The sequence below is a fragment of the Lynx rufus genome, unplaced genomic scaffold (assembly GCF_022079265.1).
Source record: "Lynx rufus isolate CCGP_SWC_20201006 ecotype Redwood Valley unplaced genomic scaffold, mLynRuf1.p SCAF_4, whole genome shotgun sequence".
NCBI classification, from domain to species: Eukaryota; Metazoa; Chordata; class Mammalia; order Carnivora; family Felidae; genus Lynx; species Lynx rufus.
The window spans coordinates 150,331,539-150,350,282 of record NW_025814856.1 but is presented as its reverse complement, the minus strand read 5'-3'; the positions used below and the strand labels follow the sequence as shown (position 1 = coordinate 150,350,282).

The 18,744-nt window shown below is 38.9% G+C and overlaps 1 protein-coding gene and 1 long non-coding RNA gene across 2 annotated transcripts in view; one reads left to right on the top strand and one right to left on the bottom strand.

The window, feature by feature from the left end:
• Positions 1–18,744, bottom strand: part of EXOC4 (exocyst complex component 4) — a 756,122-nt gene that overhangs the window by 130,482 nt on the left and 606,896 nt on the right. Inside the window, exon 13 of the mRNA XM_047095756.1 lies at positions 12,790–12,945. Coding sequence (XP_046951712.1) covers positions 12,790–12,945 — 156 coding nt within the window. The remainder of the gene's footprint in view (positions 1–12,789; positions 12,946–18,744) is intronic.
• LOC124523834 (uncharacterized) overlaps positions 1–18,744 on the top strand; it is an 86,698-nt gene that overhangs the window by 31,988 nt on the left and 35,966 nt on the right. The gene's annotated exons all lie outside the window — the stretch shown is intronic.

The window sequence follows — 18,744 nt, the reverse complement described above, 5'->3', positions numbered from 1 at the left end:
AACAATATATTCTATACATTAAACAGTTGGCTTGTTTATTTCTGGCTAATTTCCTATCGCTAATGTAAAACTGCAGCTCAGAATATAGCTGAACAGTTAAGTATTTTCACTCTGCTATGGGATGAAATGTATTCCCCCCGCCTCCCGAAATTCATGTTGGTAAGGCCCTAAGCCCCGAAGTGATTGTATTTAGAGATGGGATCTTGGAAGGTAATTAAGTCATGAAAGTAGAACTCTTATGATGGGTTAATACCCTTATATGAAGAGACATGAGAGAGATCTCTCTTTCTCTCTCTGACATGTGAGGATATAGCAATAAAACGGGCCTGTGCGAGCCAGGAAGAGAGCTCTTAATTGGCTGACACCTTGATCTTGAACTTTCCAGCTTCTGGGACTATTTGGCTAAACAACTATTCTGTTGTTTAAGCCACCAATCTATGGTGTTTTGTTATGGCGGCCTGAGCTAATACATACCCCCTACACTAAGACTCCTATGCTACCCTTTCTCTTGTTTCACTCCAGTACTTGTATATGAAGTAGTCCATGAGTATAGACATCCTTTCATTCAACAAGCATTTACTAAGCAACCACTGTGTGACTCATTCTAGGTCTGACATTCAATACCCAAATTCTAGACCAATGTTACTAGCTAAGTACTCTGGGCATTAACCCTATACCTTTGACATCAGTGCTGAATCCTAATTTGACTAGGAACTTGATTTCAAAAGCCTTTCAGGCACCCTCCGTTTTTATGACAACGTTTTTTCTGGAAAACAATAGTCATAAAAGAGTTGACCAAATTTTCTTATAATATCAGCTTAATAATTAAAGGCTGTGATTCAGAGATATCAAAAAAATGATGAATGTTTGCAAAAAACATTGCAAAAAAATTGCAAAAAAAATTGCAAAAAATATGTCATAAATGTAAACATACTAAAACTAGAACCCTGAGTACCTAAAAAATAGTAAAATTACGCTAAAAATTCTACAAAATGGACAGAATGCACTAGGTGTACTGATTACACAGAGGGCTCCATCTACTCTAAAATATAAATTCACAGTATGAAAATAAGATTCTCCTGAACATTCAGCATGAACTAATGTAGTGTACGTACACACACACACACACACACACACTCGCTCACTCACTCACTCACTCACTCACTCACTCACTCTCCGGCCTGTAAGTTCTAGAGGGGAGGGACAGAGGTGCAGAGTCATTTAGAGAGGACTGTCATTTAGAAAGGAAGGACAGAGATGCAGAGAAGTGAGGGAAGCTGGTTAAAGACACAGAGAATTAGGGGCAGAGTGAGGATGAACCCAAAGCTGAGTCTCCAGGGTTTCCCCACATTCTGTACCCCCTTGTTAGACCCAAGGAGACGAGTACACTGATGTAACAGTGGGTAGGGAGAGTGAAAAATTCCATGGAAATTAATACTGGGTTCTAACAAGCAAAGAGCTAATTGTGAACAGCACATTATTTTCAGGCTGATAGCACCTGCTCAGTGTTCTGATATAGAATCCACTTGGAATAAAATTGCATTGAAGCGCTGTTAGCTTGGAACAAGAATGTCTCCTTTAGCCAAGCTACTCAAATAAGCCTGGCTACTAAGTTTTCTTTGTAGGATGTTGTCAAACAACACTGAATATAAACAATGAGGCACAAGGTTCTTCTACAGGTGCTAGGACTTCTGAGGTATGCAGTTTAGTTTTCCATTAAGAACATTTATTAAGCTTCAAAACAGATGATCAAATATAGGATTAAAATAACCAGTAATTATAAGTTGAACATATACTTTGGTTTTTTAACTACCAAGAATGATTACAGATTTAGAAATCAAAATTCATGTACCATTGAACTTCCTCACCTAAATATTCCAGTTCATTGATCATTCTGGTTATTTCTCAAATTGCCATACAATTTCCTTTGAATAATCTAAATCTACGCTGAGCAGAGACAGGAAACAACTGATCTCAAGCAAAGGCAATGACTCCCAAACTAAGCAATTAGGTGGCCTGTCTTCAAGGTAGCTTTCTTGGAATACAGAAGGGGAAGGAACTGATGAATGATTGGGGGCTCAGGGGTTTTAGGAGGAAGACAAAGAAAGAGATGGGAACGCCTCAGGCAAAGTGAGGTAATACAGAGAAGAGTAAATGCTTTGCATAAAATTGGCAGGAAAGTGAAGCTGGTTTAAGATTAAGATATTTTTCAGGGATGGGGCGCCTGGCTGGCTCAGTCGGTTGAACGTCCGACTTCGGCTCAGATCATGATCTCCCGGTTCGTGAGTTCGAGCCCCACGTTGGGCTCTGTGCTGACAGCTCGGAGCCTGGAGCCTGCTTCGGATTCTGTGTCCCCCTCTCTCTCCGCCCCACCCCTGCCTGTGCTCTATCTCTGTCTTTCAAAAATGAATAAACATAAAAAAAATAAAAATAAAAAAATAAAAAAAGATATTTTTCAGGGATAAAAAAATGTTGGAATGGCAATGTGTTCAGGTTAGTGAGCTGGCAGTCAATAGTAACAGGGTTTGAGGATATGTGGATTTTTTTTTTTTTAGTCAAATAAAAAATTAAAACTAAGTAACAATTACTTGTAGTTAAATAATCTATAATGCTGAGCAACGATTCCCCTGTCCTACTCCTACTCATCCTTAGTCCTGTGACCCTACAAAAAAGCACCTACAGCTTAAAAAAACAAACAATTTCTGTTCCTATTTCTTCCAGTCGTCATATCCACCTCTCTACATAACCAATGGAAACTGCTACTTGCTGATGTAGTAATTTTCCACATTTTGAGTCTGACCACCCTTCTTCCCTCCTTCAATTATACCACTCCCCGTTCCTGATGCAGTTCTATTATTATTTTCAATGTTTCCACCGGTCTTTTATATTTTTACACATATCTTTACCTCTAGCAGGACTCCCCACACTGCAAATTGCTTATTTAACTACCCCCCCCCCCCCCCCGCCTCCAGACTGGGAGCTCCTTACCCAGAAGGAAAACGGGCGCAGAGGGGGAAAGGGTGCCCAGAGGGAAATGCTGGAGTGTCAGCTGATACCTGAGCTGTGTGTCTTGCAAGCCGAACAGGATGGGAGTACAGCAGGCAGGGGTGGGATAGGCAGAGGGCATTCCAGGAAGAGTAATGCGCATGGAAAGACACACAGGTAGGAAAGAGCACCGTAGGCTGAGAACCAGAGAAAGTTCAGTAGGGAGAAAGGGATGCGGGTGAGAAGGTGAGTGGTCCTCAATCAACTGGCAGGGACATCAGCCTGCAGCACAGAGCTGGGGAACGACAAGAGCAGGACTTTTGAGCGGTGGTTTTAGACCAGCTCACTGCTGGCCGGTGTCTTAGGAACACCTCTTCCGGTTCCTACCCCAGGCTAGGTAACAGATATCCTTCCCTCCACAATGGCACAGAACATCATTCTCAGCCTCTTTCTGAAGGGCTGCGTGGGATTAAATCAGGGAGATTATTTGTTCTTTGATTAAGATTCTAAGTGAGAGAGGAGAATGGTGTTAAATGAAGTAAAATCTAAGTTTAAAAAGTTAAATAATTCTATGATCTGAAACTCTACAAAAAACACAATGTAGAAGATGCTCTATTAGTGACTTTTAAATAACACTAATGAATAATTATAATCCTCAAATAATTGTCTAAATAGGTTAGCATTTATGGAATATATATAGGGGAGATTTTAAGTGTTTTTCCATTTACTGCCGATCTTATGCTAACAAGAGTGATATCATTATAATATAATAACAAGGTGCCTAATGCAATCGTCGTGAACATTAATTGATATGTTTTGTAGCTGAGTCTCCAGTTAATTACCTGTCTTTCTTGTTTAATTTTGAGATTTAAGTCTGCTTCTCATCCATTCTTGCCTGGCAATGCCCTACATCCATCTATGACCTTCATCTTGTTTAAATGAGGGGAAAAAAACATTTTAGCAAAGCATTTTCTGCCCCTGTACTTAGTTAATATATTCATATTTTCTGATTCATCTTTCCTCTTATAATTATATTTTTAAAGTCATATTAAGCCTGCAGAGATAGTGGAATAAATGTCTCCATTCTAATGAACGTCTTGTTCAAGCTAGGTAGTCTATTTTTCCTGCACTAGATTTTTTTACTTGTTCCTTCAATTCATCTGAAGATTCTTCAATAGCTGTAGCTCCTGGGAACCTTTTAACAGCTGTTGCTTACGCTTGTCTTGAGAACCTTTTAAATTTCCGAGTGGAATTGTTACGAAAGTTATTTATGCTCTACTTTACTCATACCACGTTTCATCTAAACATATTCCTAAACCTACTAGATTTCTGCCTCTCTGTCTAATCTGAGCGGGCTGAAGAAACCAAAGAGGTATAAAGACCTACCGAAGGCAAAAGCAAAGTGAAACACACTAATTAACGGCCATGCGGAGACTGGAAACTAGTGAGCTTCTAAAAGGAACATATTCCTACGTGGGCAACCTTTACAGGGGCCACAGAAGGCATTTTCTCCCAATGAAGATACCGGCTCACCATTGTTTACATTTTATTCTTTTCATTCGAAGAGTGGGGGATTCTTCCTATTTTTAAATTCAGCTTCACGCATTCCACATTTATTGAGGATCTGTGATGTACTACTAGGGTCTCACAGAAGGCAGGTGAATATGCAAACCTCCTTTCTGCTTTCGCTCTGGCTCTTTTCTTCCTTAACCATCCAATGTGGAACTCACGCCAAATAAAATGTCAGGAATGGTCTTGCTCTTTGAAAATAATCTTTTGCTGTTCTTTAATCATACCGAGTTCCAAATTTCATAAAACAACAAAAAGCATCCTTAATGAACACAGCACTCACTTGATTCTCCAGATAACATGAAAAGTTTATCTTTTAAAAAACTCAGTAACTAAAAATAGCTAAAATATCCTTAGTCTCTCTTCCCTACTTAAGTCTGCATCACACTCTATCTGAACCTACATAATTTCTTTTATATCATTTTTGTATTTTCATCCCCTCTGTGTCCTCTTCTTTCAACAATGATTCTTTTTGTTTTTTCTTCTCTTTGATGACAAACAATAAAACTCAGAGAATTCATAACAATGTCATATAATGAATACTAATAATTGCAAACTAAATCTAGAGTAAAAGCACCTATATGATAAATGTCTGACATTAGCATATCATGACTAGCAAATCAGTCGAGATTATAATGATCAATGAAAATGAAGGACTAATTCGAATGTCCCAAACTGTAAACTCCTGGTATATTTTTAGGCTGGTGGTTTGTAGGGCGGTAGCTCTGAGAGTAGACCGCCTGGGCTCAAATTTTAGTTCTGTTGCTTAGTAGCTCTGTAAATCTGGGGGAAGTGACTTAATTTCTCTACACCTCAGTCTTCTCATCTGAATGGGAATAACTTACCTGAAAACTCACAACGTTGCTGTACGGTTCCGGGCACTGTCAACTCTGATTGTTGTGACTGTTGGAACCGATTGTACAATCTTCCATCACTTGTCTTTCTGCCTGCTATACTTCAAGACTAATTCGTAGGCTTTCCATATTCTTTGACTTCTATCACCTGAAAACTCTGGTCCTGGTCTCGCCAAACACATTTATCTACTTAAGGATTTTCAAACCTAGCTCTCGAGAAAGGATTCTTCTTTTTGAAATCCAGGGTCCCTGAGTGACATGGGGGTTAGAGGTTTTGGGGGACAGTCTTTCTAATACATACGGCCTGCTCCAATCCTAGACAATCCCTCCTCACCCCTGTTACTTGTCCCAACACCTTACCTCTTTGGTTAATTACATCTCCAGGAAGTGGGACTGCTTTTATTAGTAGATATTCATTGATCCCAAAAGGATAAATATATACATATATATGACAGGTGCAAAGACAATAGGCTAGAGAGCCTGCTTTCAGCTTCTTTGGGAACAAAGGGATATTTGCTATTTTTCCTTTTTCTATTAAAGCCCTGGCTTGACCTATTTTTTCCCCCCTCTATTCAAAGTTAAACCTGGAAATAACGCACTTTATTTTTTGGTTAAAATACAAGAATAGGAAAGGGCCTCATTTAGTAATGAAGGGAATATAACCTTTATTCAATGCAAAGGGCACTCGATTCTATATTCATTCATGCGCCAAATAGCCCTCTGAGCTTTAAAAACTAATTATAGGAGGGGAGTGTGACTTTTTAGTCTTTTTGGCTCCCACCATGCTCCACGGTACTCTAATGTGCTAAATCAAGGCTCTATCAATTCTACCACATTGGAATATCAACAAAGGGTGTTCACTCTTACTTATCTTTGCTCTAAACTTCTAATCAGAATAGAGAATGTGACAGTTTAAGAGGAAAGAATCATAAACAAAAGACTGAAAAAAATTACTTTTCTATTGTTAAAGTACATATAATTTGTTTTCAAGCTATGTCTACCTGCAGAACCATGGGCAAATCTCTCGGGCACAATGTTCAGCGAAATAAACCCGATGCTATGATTAAACATATATAAAATTGGGAGCCATTCAAAACTGATCTATGGTGATACAAGTCGGAATTGTGCTTATCTTGAGGGTAAGCCATCCGGGTGCTAGGAAGGTTCTGTATTTTGATCTGGGAGGGGGTTCCATGGGTATAAACACATATAACATTTCACTGAATTACATACCTAAGGTTATATACTTGACTTTATATATACTGCCTTGACGTATATTCAGGTTCACCAAAATTTTTTTTAAATGTATGTGTAAGTGGCTTTGCCTTCAAATTTTAGATGGAGAGTGGTAAGATTCAGTGAGCAGAGCATGAGTAAGAAAGCCAGGACCCCAGTCTAGCTCTTCTCAATCAGAAGCGTGAGGTGGTGCACAGATCCGCGGCTCTTTGGATTGGCATCCTCTTTTCTGGACTAGGGCTAGAAACTCTTTCTTTTGAGCTACTTAAGACACTAATAAAACTAATTGAAAATCTCTTTGCAAACGTAGAAGACAGTTAAGGGGTTACAAAATAATAAGCCGAGGAAATAGGAAGAAGATTTACATTCATTTAAAGTAACCTGAAAAGTTGAGGAAAATAATTTATCTTCCAGAAATTACTTCTAATAAAACTATTCAGGCTATAGATATGATTAAATGGATACACTTAAAGAGAAGGTGTGCCAATATGCTTACCCAGATCTCTTAAAAATTTGGCAGCAGGAAAATGTAACAGTAATACTAAGACAGAGGGGAGTCTGTGGCCTGACTTCTGTGCCAAGGTCAGTTTGATTATTCTTACTCGAGGCTCCAATTAATCAGTGTCTCAATCATTCTTGACCTCTCTAGATAGAAAAAACAACTCATGAGGCTACTCTTTGCTATTATTACCATGACAATACAATCTAAAGTAAGGGGAAGTATATGGGGCACCTGGGTGGCTCAGTCAGTTGAGCATCCGACTTCGGCTCAGGTCACAATCTCACAGTCCGTGGGTTCAAGCCCTGCATCAGGCTTTGCACTGACAGCTCAAGCCTGGAGCCTGCTTCGGATTCTGTCTATCTGTCTTTCTCTGCCCTTCCCCCTACTTGCTCTCTACCTCTCTCAAAAAGAAATAAACGTTAAAAGATTAAAAAAAAATAAGAGGAGGAGTAGAGAGCAGGGAGAGGAAATAAAAATGCAAGAGTTTATAATTTATTTCAGATGCTGTGGAAAAATATATTCAGCACAATAAAGGTTTTTGAGAAAAACAGCTCTGTGACTTTGGTATAAACAAGGATTTCTAAATACCTGTCCATCTCTAACAAAGGAGTCGCATCCTGATATATAAAGAACGCCTACAAATCAGTATGGAAAAGACAGACAATGTACTTGAAAATGAGCAACAGATGTGAACAAATATATTACAAAAGAACATATTCAAATGGCCGGTACATACATAAACACATAAAAAAGGTGCTCAACTTCATCAGTCATGACATAAACACATAAAAAAGGTGCTCAACTTCATCAGTCACGAGATAAATGGATATTAAACCACAACAAGAGACCTCTACCAATACAAGAAGGCTAAAATTAAAAAAAAAAAAGGGGGAATATCAAGTATAGATGGGATATGGAGCAACCCGAACTCTCATACACTGCTCTGAGTGTGTAAACTCCTCCCACCACTTTGGGAAACCATTTAACAGTGTGTACTAAAACTCAACACATGAATATCCTGTGATGAAGCAACTCTACTCTTAGAACATAGCCAGAAGAAATGTATACATATGGCTACCAAAATACAGGTAGTAGAATATTTATAGCAACACTATTTGAAATAGTTCCAACCTAGAAATGCCCAGGTGCCTATCAGCAGTAGAGTAAACGAATGCATGCACACACACACACACACACACACACACACACACACGTAATAAATTAAAAAAAAAAAACTTGTGTATTCACACAATGTAATACAATACAGACTATAGAGTAATTAGGATCTATACACAACAATATGGAGGAATCTTGCCAACATGATGGGGAACAAATGAAGCCAGCCACACAAGAATATATAACTTCATGATCCCACTTACATAAAATACAAAAAAAGATTAAACTAATCTCTGTGTTTAGAGGTCAGATAAGGGCAACTTTTGGAGATGCAAGTAGTGACCAGCAGGAAGCATGAAAAGGCTTGTTGTTGCTACTGCTCTGTTTCTTAATTTGGGTACAGGTTACACAATAAAAAGTATGAAAATATACCAAGGTGTGCTTTTGATATATGTTCCTATATCACATATATGTGGTAAAAAGTAAACTACAGGTAATGTAAACAGAGAGATGGAAACTCTAAGAAAGCATCACAAGGAAATTCTGGAAATCAAACACACCGTAATAGAAATGAAGAGCATCTTTGGTGGGCTTTTCAGTAGACTGGGTATAACCAAGGAAAGAATCAATGAGCTTGAGGAAATGTCCACAGAAACTTCCAAAATTGAAATCCAAAGAGAAGAAAGAATGAAAAGCCAGAAACGAATATCCAAGAACCGTGGAACATCTAAAAAATGTGCACAATGGGAATATATGCACAATGGGAATACCAGAAGAAGAGGAGAGAAAAAAAAGTAACAGAAGACATATCTGAAGCAATAGTGACTGAGAATTTCCTAAAACCAATGACAGACATCTAAATACAGATCCAGGAAGCTCAGAGAACATCAAGCAAGATAAACACCAGAAAAAAAAATCTACCCTTAGTCATACAATATTCAAATGGCACAAATTCAAAAACAAAGAATAAAATCTTGAAAGAAGCTTGAGAAAAAAAATTACCTACTGAAGAACAAAGATAAAAATTACATTAGACTTCTCTTCAAAAACCATAGAAGCAGAAATAATGAAGTGAAATATTTAAAATGTTAAAAGGAAGAAATCACCAACCTAAAAAATTTGTATCCTGAAAACTTATTTTTCAAAAGCAAAGAAGAGAGGTGCCTGGGTGGCTCAGTCGGTTAACCGGCCGACTTCGGCTCAGGTCATGATTTCGCGGGCCGTGAGTTTGAGCCCCGCATCGGGCTCTGTGCTGACAGCTCAGAGCCTGGAGCCTGTTTCAGATTCTGTGTCTCCCTCTCTCTGACCCTCCCCCGTTCATGCTCTGTCTCTCTCTGTCTCAAAAATAAATAAACGTTAAAAAAAAAAAAAAAAGCAAAGAAGAAATACTTTTTCTGACAAAAACAAATTGAGGGAATCTGCGATCTCCCATCTACTTGCTAGATGGGATTGCTACCCAAATTATGAATCACTAAATGAAGCCCATTTTTAAAAATTGGGGGAATTTGTCACTAGCAGACCTGCCTTACAGAAATGTTAGAAGTTCTTCAGGGGCACCTAGGTGGCTCAGTGGATTAAGCCACCGACTTCAGTTCAGGTCATGATCTCACAGTTCATGGATTCGAGCCCCACGTCAGGCTCTGTGCTGACAACTCAGACCCTGGAGTCTGCTTCGGATTCTGTGTCTCCCTCTCTCTCTGCCCCTCCCCTACTCACAATCTGTCTCTCTATCTCAAAAATAAACAAACATTAAAATAAATAAATAAGTTCTTTAGGGAAAAGGAAAATTATTTAGTTCTGAAACTTGGATCTACATTAGGTAAGGAAGAGCACTAGAGAAGGAATAAATGAAGGAAAATAAAACCTTTTGTTTCTCTTACTCTTTATCTCTCAGATAACAGTTTGTTCAAAAGAATAATAACAATACATATAGTGATTATTGCTTATGGTAAATGAAATTAATGAATGGCAGCAATGTCATAAGGGATATAAAGGAGGAGCAGGGAATACTTTGTTATAAGGTGCTTGCATTACCCATTGAGTGGTAGAGTGTTATTTGAAAGTGGACCTGAATTAGTTATAAATGTATACTGCAAACTCTAGGGAAACCACTGGAAAAAAAAAAAGGTAAAAGAAAAGCATAATTTATATGCTAAGAGAGGGGAAAAAGTAGAATCATATAAAATACTCAATTAAAGTCAGAAAGCAGAAAAGCATGACCCATAAAAGAAAAACAATCAGTAAGTTGGACTTCATTAAAATGTAAAACTTCTGTTCTACAAAAGAAGCTGTGAAGAGAATGAAAAGCAAGGCACAGATTAGGAGAAAATCTTTGTAAAACATGTATCAGATAAAAGTGTCCAAAACATGCAAAGAATTCTTAAAACTCAACAATAAGAAAACACCACCCAATTAAAAAATGAGCAGACATCTCAACAAAAATATATATACAAATGTCAAATAAGCATATGCAAAGAGGCTCAACACCATATGTCATTAGGGAAATATAAATCAAAACAATGAGATATCACTTACACCTATTGGAATGTACCAAGTCCAAAACTTAGCACCAAATGCTAAAGAGGAATTCTCCTTCACTGCTGATATGGGGAATGCAAAATAGTACCACTTTGGAAAACAGTAAAGATTTTGTACAAAACTAAACATACTCTTAGTGCATGATCTAGCAATCACATTCCATGGTACTTCCTCAAATCAATCAAAAACTTACATCCACACAAAAACCTGTACACAAGTGTTTACAGCACCTGTGTTTATAATTGCCAAAACTTGGAGGCAATCAAAATGTCTTTCACCAAGTGAACAGACAAAAAAATCCTACAGTACATCCATATAATGGAATATTATTCAGGGATTAAAAAGAAAAAAGAGCTATCAAGCCACAAAAGACATGGAGAAATCTTAAATGCATATTGCTAAGCACAGAAGCGAATCTGGAAAGGCTAGGATTCCAACTATATGATATTCTGGAAAACTATGGAGACAGTAAGAAAAAAATCAGTGGTTGCGAGGGGCTTGGGGGAAAGGAAGGCAGGGATGAACAGGAGGAAAAGAGCAGAGTTTTAGGGCAGTGCAACTATTTTTCTAAAAGATACTATAATGGTAGGTACATTCATTTTATTTGTCAAGACCTGTAGAATATACAACACAGAGCGTAAACCCTAACGTAAGCTACAGACTTCAACTGATAATGTATCAATATTAGCTCATCAAGTGTAACACATGTATCCCACTAACGCAAGAGGTTAAAAATAGAGGCAAGTGAGGGCAGGGGGTGAAGGTACATATGGGAACGCCATACTTTTGGCTCAATACTTTTTGTAAACCTAAAACTGCTCTGCCCCCCTCCCCACCAAATAAACCATATTGATGTAAAAAGAAAATTATACATGTAGTTTTCTTATATCCATGTAAGTAGCTGATGAGTATTTCTGAGACAGTGTAAATAATGAAGAAGAAAACAAAAATAGGAGGACTTTCGGTTACACTACAGGTGAATTGTTGAGTCTCATGATTTTGAGAAGGTTTTAAACGGCAATGAAATTTGCTAATTTTCATAATAAAAGTTTGGGAAAATGGTGGCACTATCATTCATGTATGAATACAGTCAACTTTGTGAGCAGTAAAAACCTATTTATCTACAGTTGCAACCCACATTCTGAGAAAAAGATGAGCTCACAGTTCTATGGTGAATTAGAAGTAAAATACTGGTCATTACATCCTTCCTTCTTTTTTTAGTCTTTGCCTCTTTAAGGTGCTTTTATTTTCTTTTTACTATTTATTCATTTACCTGGATAGGCAAAAACAGCAAGAAGAAACCTAATTTTAATGTGACAAAGTGTTACCTCAATTTTTTTTCTACTTGATGCAGCTCCAAAGTGACAGGAGGAAATATTCCACTGTGGCAAGCCAGCCAGGTGAAAATGAGTAGTTTCGTCAAATTAGGCCATATTGTCATGGCTAAGTAAATCACTTATATTGTACAGAGGTATATTTTGAGTGATAAAGGTGAAAGAGAGACCTTACTTTTTAAAAATAAGTAGGAAACAATCAGAGATAACCCAATGTATACGAACAAAATTGAGAAGCCCGTTTCCAGAAAGTTCAACTAAAGAACATGCTGGGAACAATTTGAATATACTCTGTACGGGCAAGAACTTTGCATCGTTAACTGCCCTGCTCCCACAGTACGGCACATAATAAGGTGACTGCAGCTTTGCTGAATAAATACATGCGTTAATGAAAAAATTACATGCTTCCCCCGAGAGGGAAAAATGACCTACAAATTAAAAGATATTTGATTCACATCAAGCCCTTCAAAAATTTTGAGTACAAGAGTCATCTTCACATGGGAAATGGGGTGTGTTAGCACAGAAAGACTTTACTAAGTTCATTTCGTTGCTGCCTGATATTCAGAATTGCCCACAATTTCACGCAAGAGAGTGTTGGCTAAACAGATGTTTTTCCTCTCGATGTTTAATACAACTTAGAAAAGAGATCTTTTACCTTATGAAATCTTCTTCCTCTTCTCTCTTTGGCCTCAGCTGTTTGGGTTGAGCCATGTTAACCCAGTTGGGTAGAGATTTCAAGAGTCTGCTGATATCATCGTCCTTTGCCCAAGATGCACTGATGACAAGTTTCTCTTCTGACTGGACAATGCCCCTGAACATAGTCAATGGAAAAGAGACACTTCAGCACATTGCCTGGTACCCAGTTAGCCTTTTTCACCTACCTCTGTTGTGGGAAAAAAAAAAAAAAAAAAAAAAAAAAAGATACTACAGTCGTCTCTCTTATTAACATAATCCATTATGTGAGTTAGAGTCATGACATCCATTAACAGGTCACATTACTGGGAAACTATCTCTGGATTTCATGAGTAGTTTCTTCATTGTTGAGTAATTGTGAAAGGTAATAATACTAATTAGTAGCCCTTATCATAATTAATCCCTTAGGGTAAATAAAAATGTATGGTAGGGTTTGGGGGGAGGATCTTTCAAGAAAAATGTTGAACAAATAACAAGTGGGGCAACCGCTTAATATAAAAGAATATTATTAAGTAACAACATAAATGGTACCAGAAAGGGTCGAAAGTGTTACAAAAGGTTGTTCTCTGACTTCTTGGCTTAAACCACCAATTAGTTCTACTTGAAGGTACTTTTTGAACTATGGACACCCCTCTATTCAAAGTAAATCTACCATCATAGAGAAACCTTCTGCCCCTGATGTCAGACAGAAAAAGTCTTTGATTATTGCTCTCTCCAGTGGGCTTTGACTGGTGACCTAGAGTGACAGGCTTCAAGTCCTTTAATAGGGCCCATGGGTTAGCTATTAACACTGCACTGACCAGAATGTACCTGTAAATTCATCTTAAACGTCCAATTTCAACTTAATTAAAAAGCTTCTCCTTCTGTTCAACATTTCTGTCACTGTAACTAATTTCAATGGTCTAAAAATCATCAGCAACTCTAGGTGACAGAAAGGACACTTATTTACGAACGGACTGCTAATTAGCTGGCTATCCCCTCTCCAGCTGACCCACACACTGAGAGGTTTCCCTCCAACACAGGCAGGAATTTATGTTGGCGTAAGGATTATACTAGGAGACGTTATGCATTCCTAAATATACAACACATGCATTGTGTGTATGCATGATAAAACCTCCTTTACCAACGTACAATTTGTCAACAAAAGAAGCTGAAACCTAAAAACCTTGACTCATCAGCACCTGACTCAAGGTAATAGGATTTCACGTTGTAGGAAACAATATTCCCGTGGTTCTCTGAAAATAAACTAGAATAAGAGAACCATAGCTGTTTTCTAGAATTCTTCTAATGCGCCATAAGCAAAAGTTTTCTAACAGTGACTATGGTCAGTGATACAGAAATTAGACTACAAAACCTTCTTTTGTGTCTCTCAAATTACTCTCAATGGTACCTTCTATTCTCTTTTTTTCCTTGTTACTTTCTTGCCTCTTTGCTGTGATATTTATGAATTAATCCCACAATCTGACTTTTCCACATTCGTGTGTGGGGTGCTGGATCCAACCTTACAGAATGGTCCTATCTCACATTTATGATGCTGTATGCCGGGTGGGCCCTCAGTGTTCTTTGGTGTTCCTTTTACCTGTCTCTGGTCAACTTCCCTTCCTACTCTCTCAATGCCTATTTGTTAAACCTTTGTCCTTTATCTCCTCATTGCTTATCCCCCACACTCTTCCTATCTGATGTAGAAAGGAGGGCTCCTAATTATATACTTTTCAACATTCCATCTCTATCCCCCACAGAAATGTCTTCAAATCTGTTTCATTCTCATTTACTTCCAGTAATCCCTCTACCTAGGCCCTTAGGGATCCTCCCTACCACCCCTCAAATCCCCCTTTCCCTATATGTCTACTATCTCTCTCATTATATTCCCCAACCCATGTTATTAAAAAAAAGAAGAAGAAGAAGAAACGAATCAACCTCTTGATCCTGCATTTACTTCTAATGAAGCTCCTTCCTCCCCTTCATAGACACTGTCATCAATGAGTGACATCCATTCAGACAGAGCCTGGCATAGGTCTCGATCTCACAAACTGTGAGATCATGCCCTGAGCCAAAATGAAAAGTTGGGTGCTTAACCAACTGAGCTACCTAGGCACCCCCAGGGTTGACATTTTAAAATGCTTTAAAAAAAAAAAAAAAAAACCAAAGGAAGAATATCTTGTGAGCTGTGAATATTACATAAAACTTAAACTTCAGCATCTGTATCTAGAAAGAATTTTGCTGGGTGGTTCAATTCCCCTTAGAACTGTAATCCAGGTGAAATTCTGTTCCACGGAGTCAGAACCCAACTCAGTTTTCTGGCATCTAAATCTTTGAGCCCATGGATGCTCAGCGTTTAGGAAATAGTTTGGGTATATAGATGTGAGGTGGTATTGTACACTTTAGGGATCTAGAATTTTTCACCTTAGCACTAGCTGAAATGAAAAAAAAATATGTCAGTGAAAGACTACATTAAAAGCACCCACATTGTTTACTTATATATATTTTTTAAAGACTGGTTTAATTCAATAATCAATATTATATTACTGGCTTCACTAATATTCATAGATCCTATTTTATTAAAAAAACAGTAATCGAAAAGAACTAAGATGCTTACCTATATACACTGCTCTCAACAATAAATTATTAACTCATATCAGAATGAAGATCAATCCCAAATGCCAAAGCATTCTAATTTGAAATACTGGCATTGATTAGCAACATACAATTACCCCGAAGGGAGTTTTTAATTCAAATGGCAAAGTTTCCATCCTAACCAATTGCATTTATTAGTTTCTCATCTTGTGATCAGCTGGACTGTGTGGGCTACCACATTCTAGGACATACCCGAATACCCTCAAAAAAGAAGAGCTACGTTTCCAACAATTATTCCACAAGAGGAGTAGGGTTAATCACCACTACCAGAACCATAATCTACTAATTAATTCACGGCTCAATGGGCCACAGACAGAGCCATCTGTGCAGCTATCGGTACCCGTTCCCAGGAGGAAGAGGAAAATCGGTGCACCTCTCGGAACAGGTGATAAGGCGGCCATGAGAAGGGTCCACCCTCTAGACACAGTTGAGCGAATTTCGTTCAGAAAACATCTGCTGGTGTGGACTGGCTCTGATGTGCATCGCTTCCTCTCCGGAACAGTTGGGAAATGCCACGTGGGCCTGGTCCCTGGACACAGCTGGGATGCTGAGTCTTTCATTAGGTAAACAACCAGGGGCAGGTGGGGCTAATTGGATTCAACTGTTTGGTGACAGCCGGGGCATGATGTTTACTTTCCCAGACTGAATCTTCCAGATACTTCAAAACCCAGGAGCCAAGCTAGACAGATGAGACGCACAGCCTGATGAACCGCGGACAAAGATGGTTCTCATTGAGACGCTGTAGTGGGTTTTCAACTGTGAATGACCGGACCCGAGCAGGCCACACTATAACGCGATGTCCAGTGACACAGTGACAATGACGATGAGGGATGCAAAAGTAACAGGTAGTGCTATGCCTCTAATTGAAATAAACACAAACACAACACCCCAAAATCCCTTAAGAGAAGATGGGGCAGAATAAGTAGGAAAAGATCAGAGAGACATTGGGCTACTTTTCCATCACACTCAACGCTGGTCAGAGAGCTTTATGACGGTATGGATTTCTACCCAGGAATCACAACTTCAGAAACATCTGGGTACTCTGGCTCAGGGGACACAGAAAGAGTTCAGGAAGACCCGTGGAAAAGGATTTGAAATTTGAGAGTTTACAGAAGGTAACCCTTGGGCATGATTTAATAACAACCTTTAAATAGACAAGTTCTCATATGAACGGTCATAACTGATATTTTAAAAAACCAAGAAGAAAATAATTGTGTTGTAACAGAAGACCACAAATTAATCTAAAATATGTCTCAACTGTCAGCGTTCAGATTTTTCTTATGACAAGCAACTTTAAATATGAATATCCTGAAGATCTTTATGGAAAGACATCAGGCCAGGCAACTGCCTATTTCAACCCTGAATGCCATCCTATTGCATTTAGAATAAAACCCAAATTCCCTGGCATTGGGATCCTTTGTCAATGGTCCTTAATTCTGGCGCACATTAAAATACTTGGGATACATTTTAAAAATGTATCAATTACACATTCTGAAGTGGGGCTCAGCGTGGACAGCTTCGAGCTCTCACGTGATTCTCACGAGTAGCCAGAAACAACCCAAATGATCTGACCCCTGCACCTGTCCAACCTTACTCACCATTCACTTCTTTCTCCCTCTGTTCCAGTTACGCTAGGCTTAATGCACTTAGGCTGTAAGCCTCTTGCCATTTTTGTACCTGCTCCCTCCTCTGCCTGGAATGCTCTTCCCCATGTTGCCACATGGCTCCTTCTCAACCTTCAGAATTTAGCTCAAACATCAAGGTCCTCGGCAAGGTCTTTCCCTCACCCTTATTTCTGAGAAATTTACTGTGATTGTTACTTGCTTGTATTCTGTGTCCTCCATGTGGGTATAAAATCCATGAAGGCAGGACCTTGCCTGTTTTTTCACTTCTATACTCTTAGATCCAGAACAATGCTGGCCCCTAAAAGTGCTTCACAAATAACTGTGGAATAAATCAAGCAATGGATGAATGAATGAATGAATGAATACCACACCAAAGGGCAAAACACCAGGGAAATAACAGATGTTATAAAAATACCTTTCTTTTGCCATCTTATTAGTGAATAACAATATGATCAGTGAATTAATTTTATTTATTATTTAAAAAAATTTTTTTTAATGTTTATTCATTTTTGAGACAGAGACAGAGCATGAGCAGGGGAGGGGCAGAGAGAGAGGGAGACACAGAATCTGAAGCAGGCTCTAGGCTCTGAGCGGTCAGCACAGAGCCCGACGTGGGGCTGGAACTCACAGACAGTGAGATCATGACCTGAGCCGAAGTTGGACGCTTAACCGACCGAGCCACCCAGGCGCCCCAGTGAATTAATTTTAAAGTAAATAACAAAAACACCGGCAGCAATAACTGTCAGCTGACACTTCTTGAGCATTTACTATGAACAAGGCATTCTCCTATACACTTTACATGGATAACTCTTGTAATCCTAGTAATAATCCCATGTGATGGGCACTGTGATTATTCCCATCTGATAGATGAACTACCAAGATCTGCTCAGGATCAAGTGTCTGGTGAGGGCAGAACCTGAATTGGGCCGGTGCAAACTGTTCTGGAGCCTGTGCTCCCATTAGCATGTCTCTCTGAACCACTTGAAACATTTCTCAGGTTTCCTGTTTCCTCTTTAACTCCAGGGTCTCTTCTCTGGGCTTTAGAGCCAAACCGACTTGGCTTTTAGCGCACGTACAACCGCCCGCACACCCTGTGACTTTAGCCGAATCCATTTTCTTACTGGTTAGATGGCGGGAGTCTTGTCTTCAGGACTGTTATGACCGAGGAGACGAGTTAATGCCTGACAGTCCCTTGCACAGTGACGGTGTCCTTTCCTGAGTAGGGTTCCATTCCTGTCCAGGTCGTTATTCCTTTGTAGCAAAGTTACTACAAGAGACTCCTATCTGATCATGGTCGACTGAGTTACCTGGGAGAAATGACAATTGGCTTCTTGTTCTGGAATCTGTGGGCCACCTGCCTGCATGGGCAGCATCTGTACCAGCTGATGTGCACTCGGAAGGCAGAGGGAAATCATTCACGTGATCAGTGAACATGTCAGTGGGGCCTATATACAGACATCATGCTAAAAGTTGGAGATAATTATGTGGAAAAAGACATAATAATTTCCTTCTAGATCCTCAGAGTTTAGACCAGTAACAGCCGTGAGAATCACTTTTGGGACATTAAAAAAAATTTTTTTTAATGTTTGTTATTTATTTTTGAGAGAGAGAGAGAGACAGAGACAGAGACAGAGACTGAGCACAAGTGGGGGAGGGGC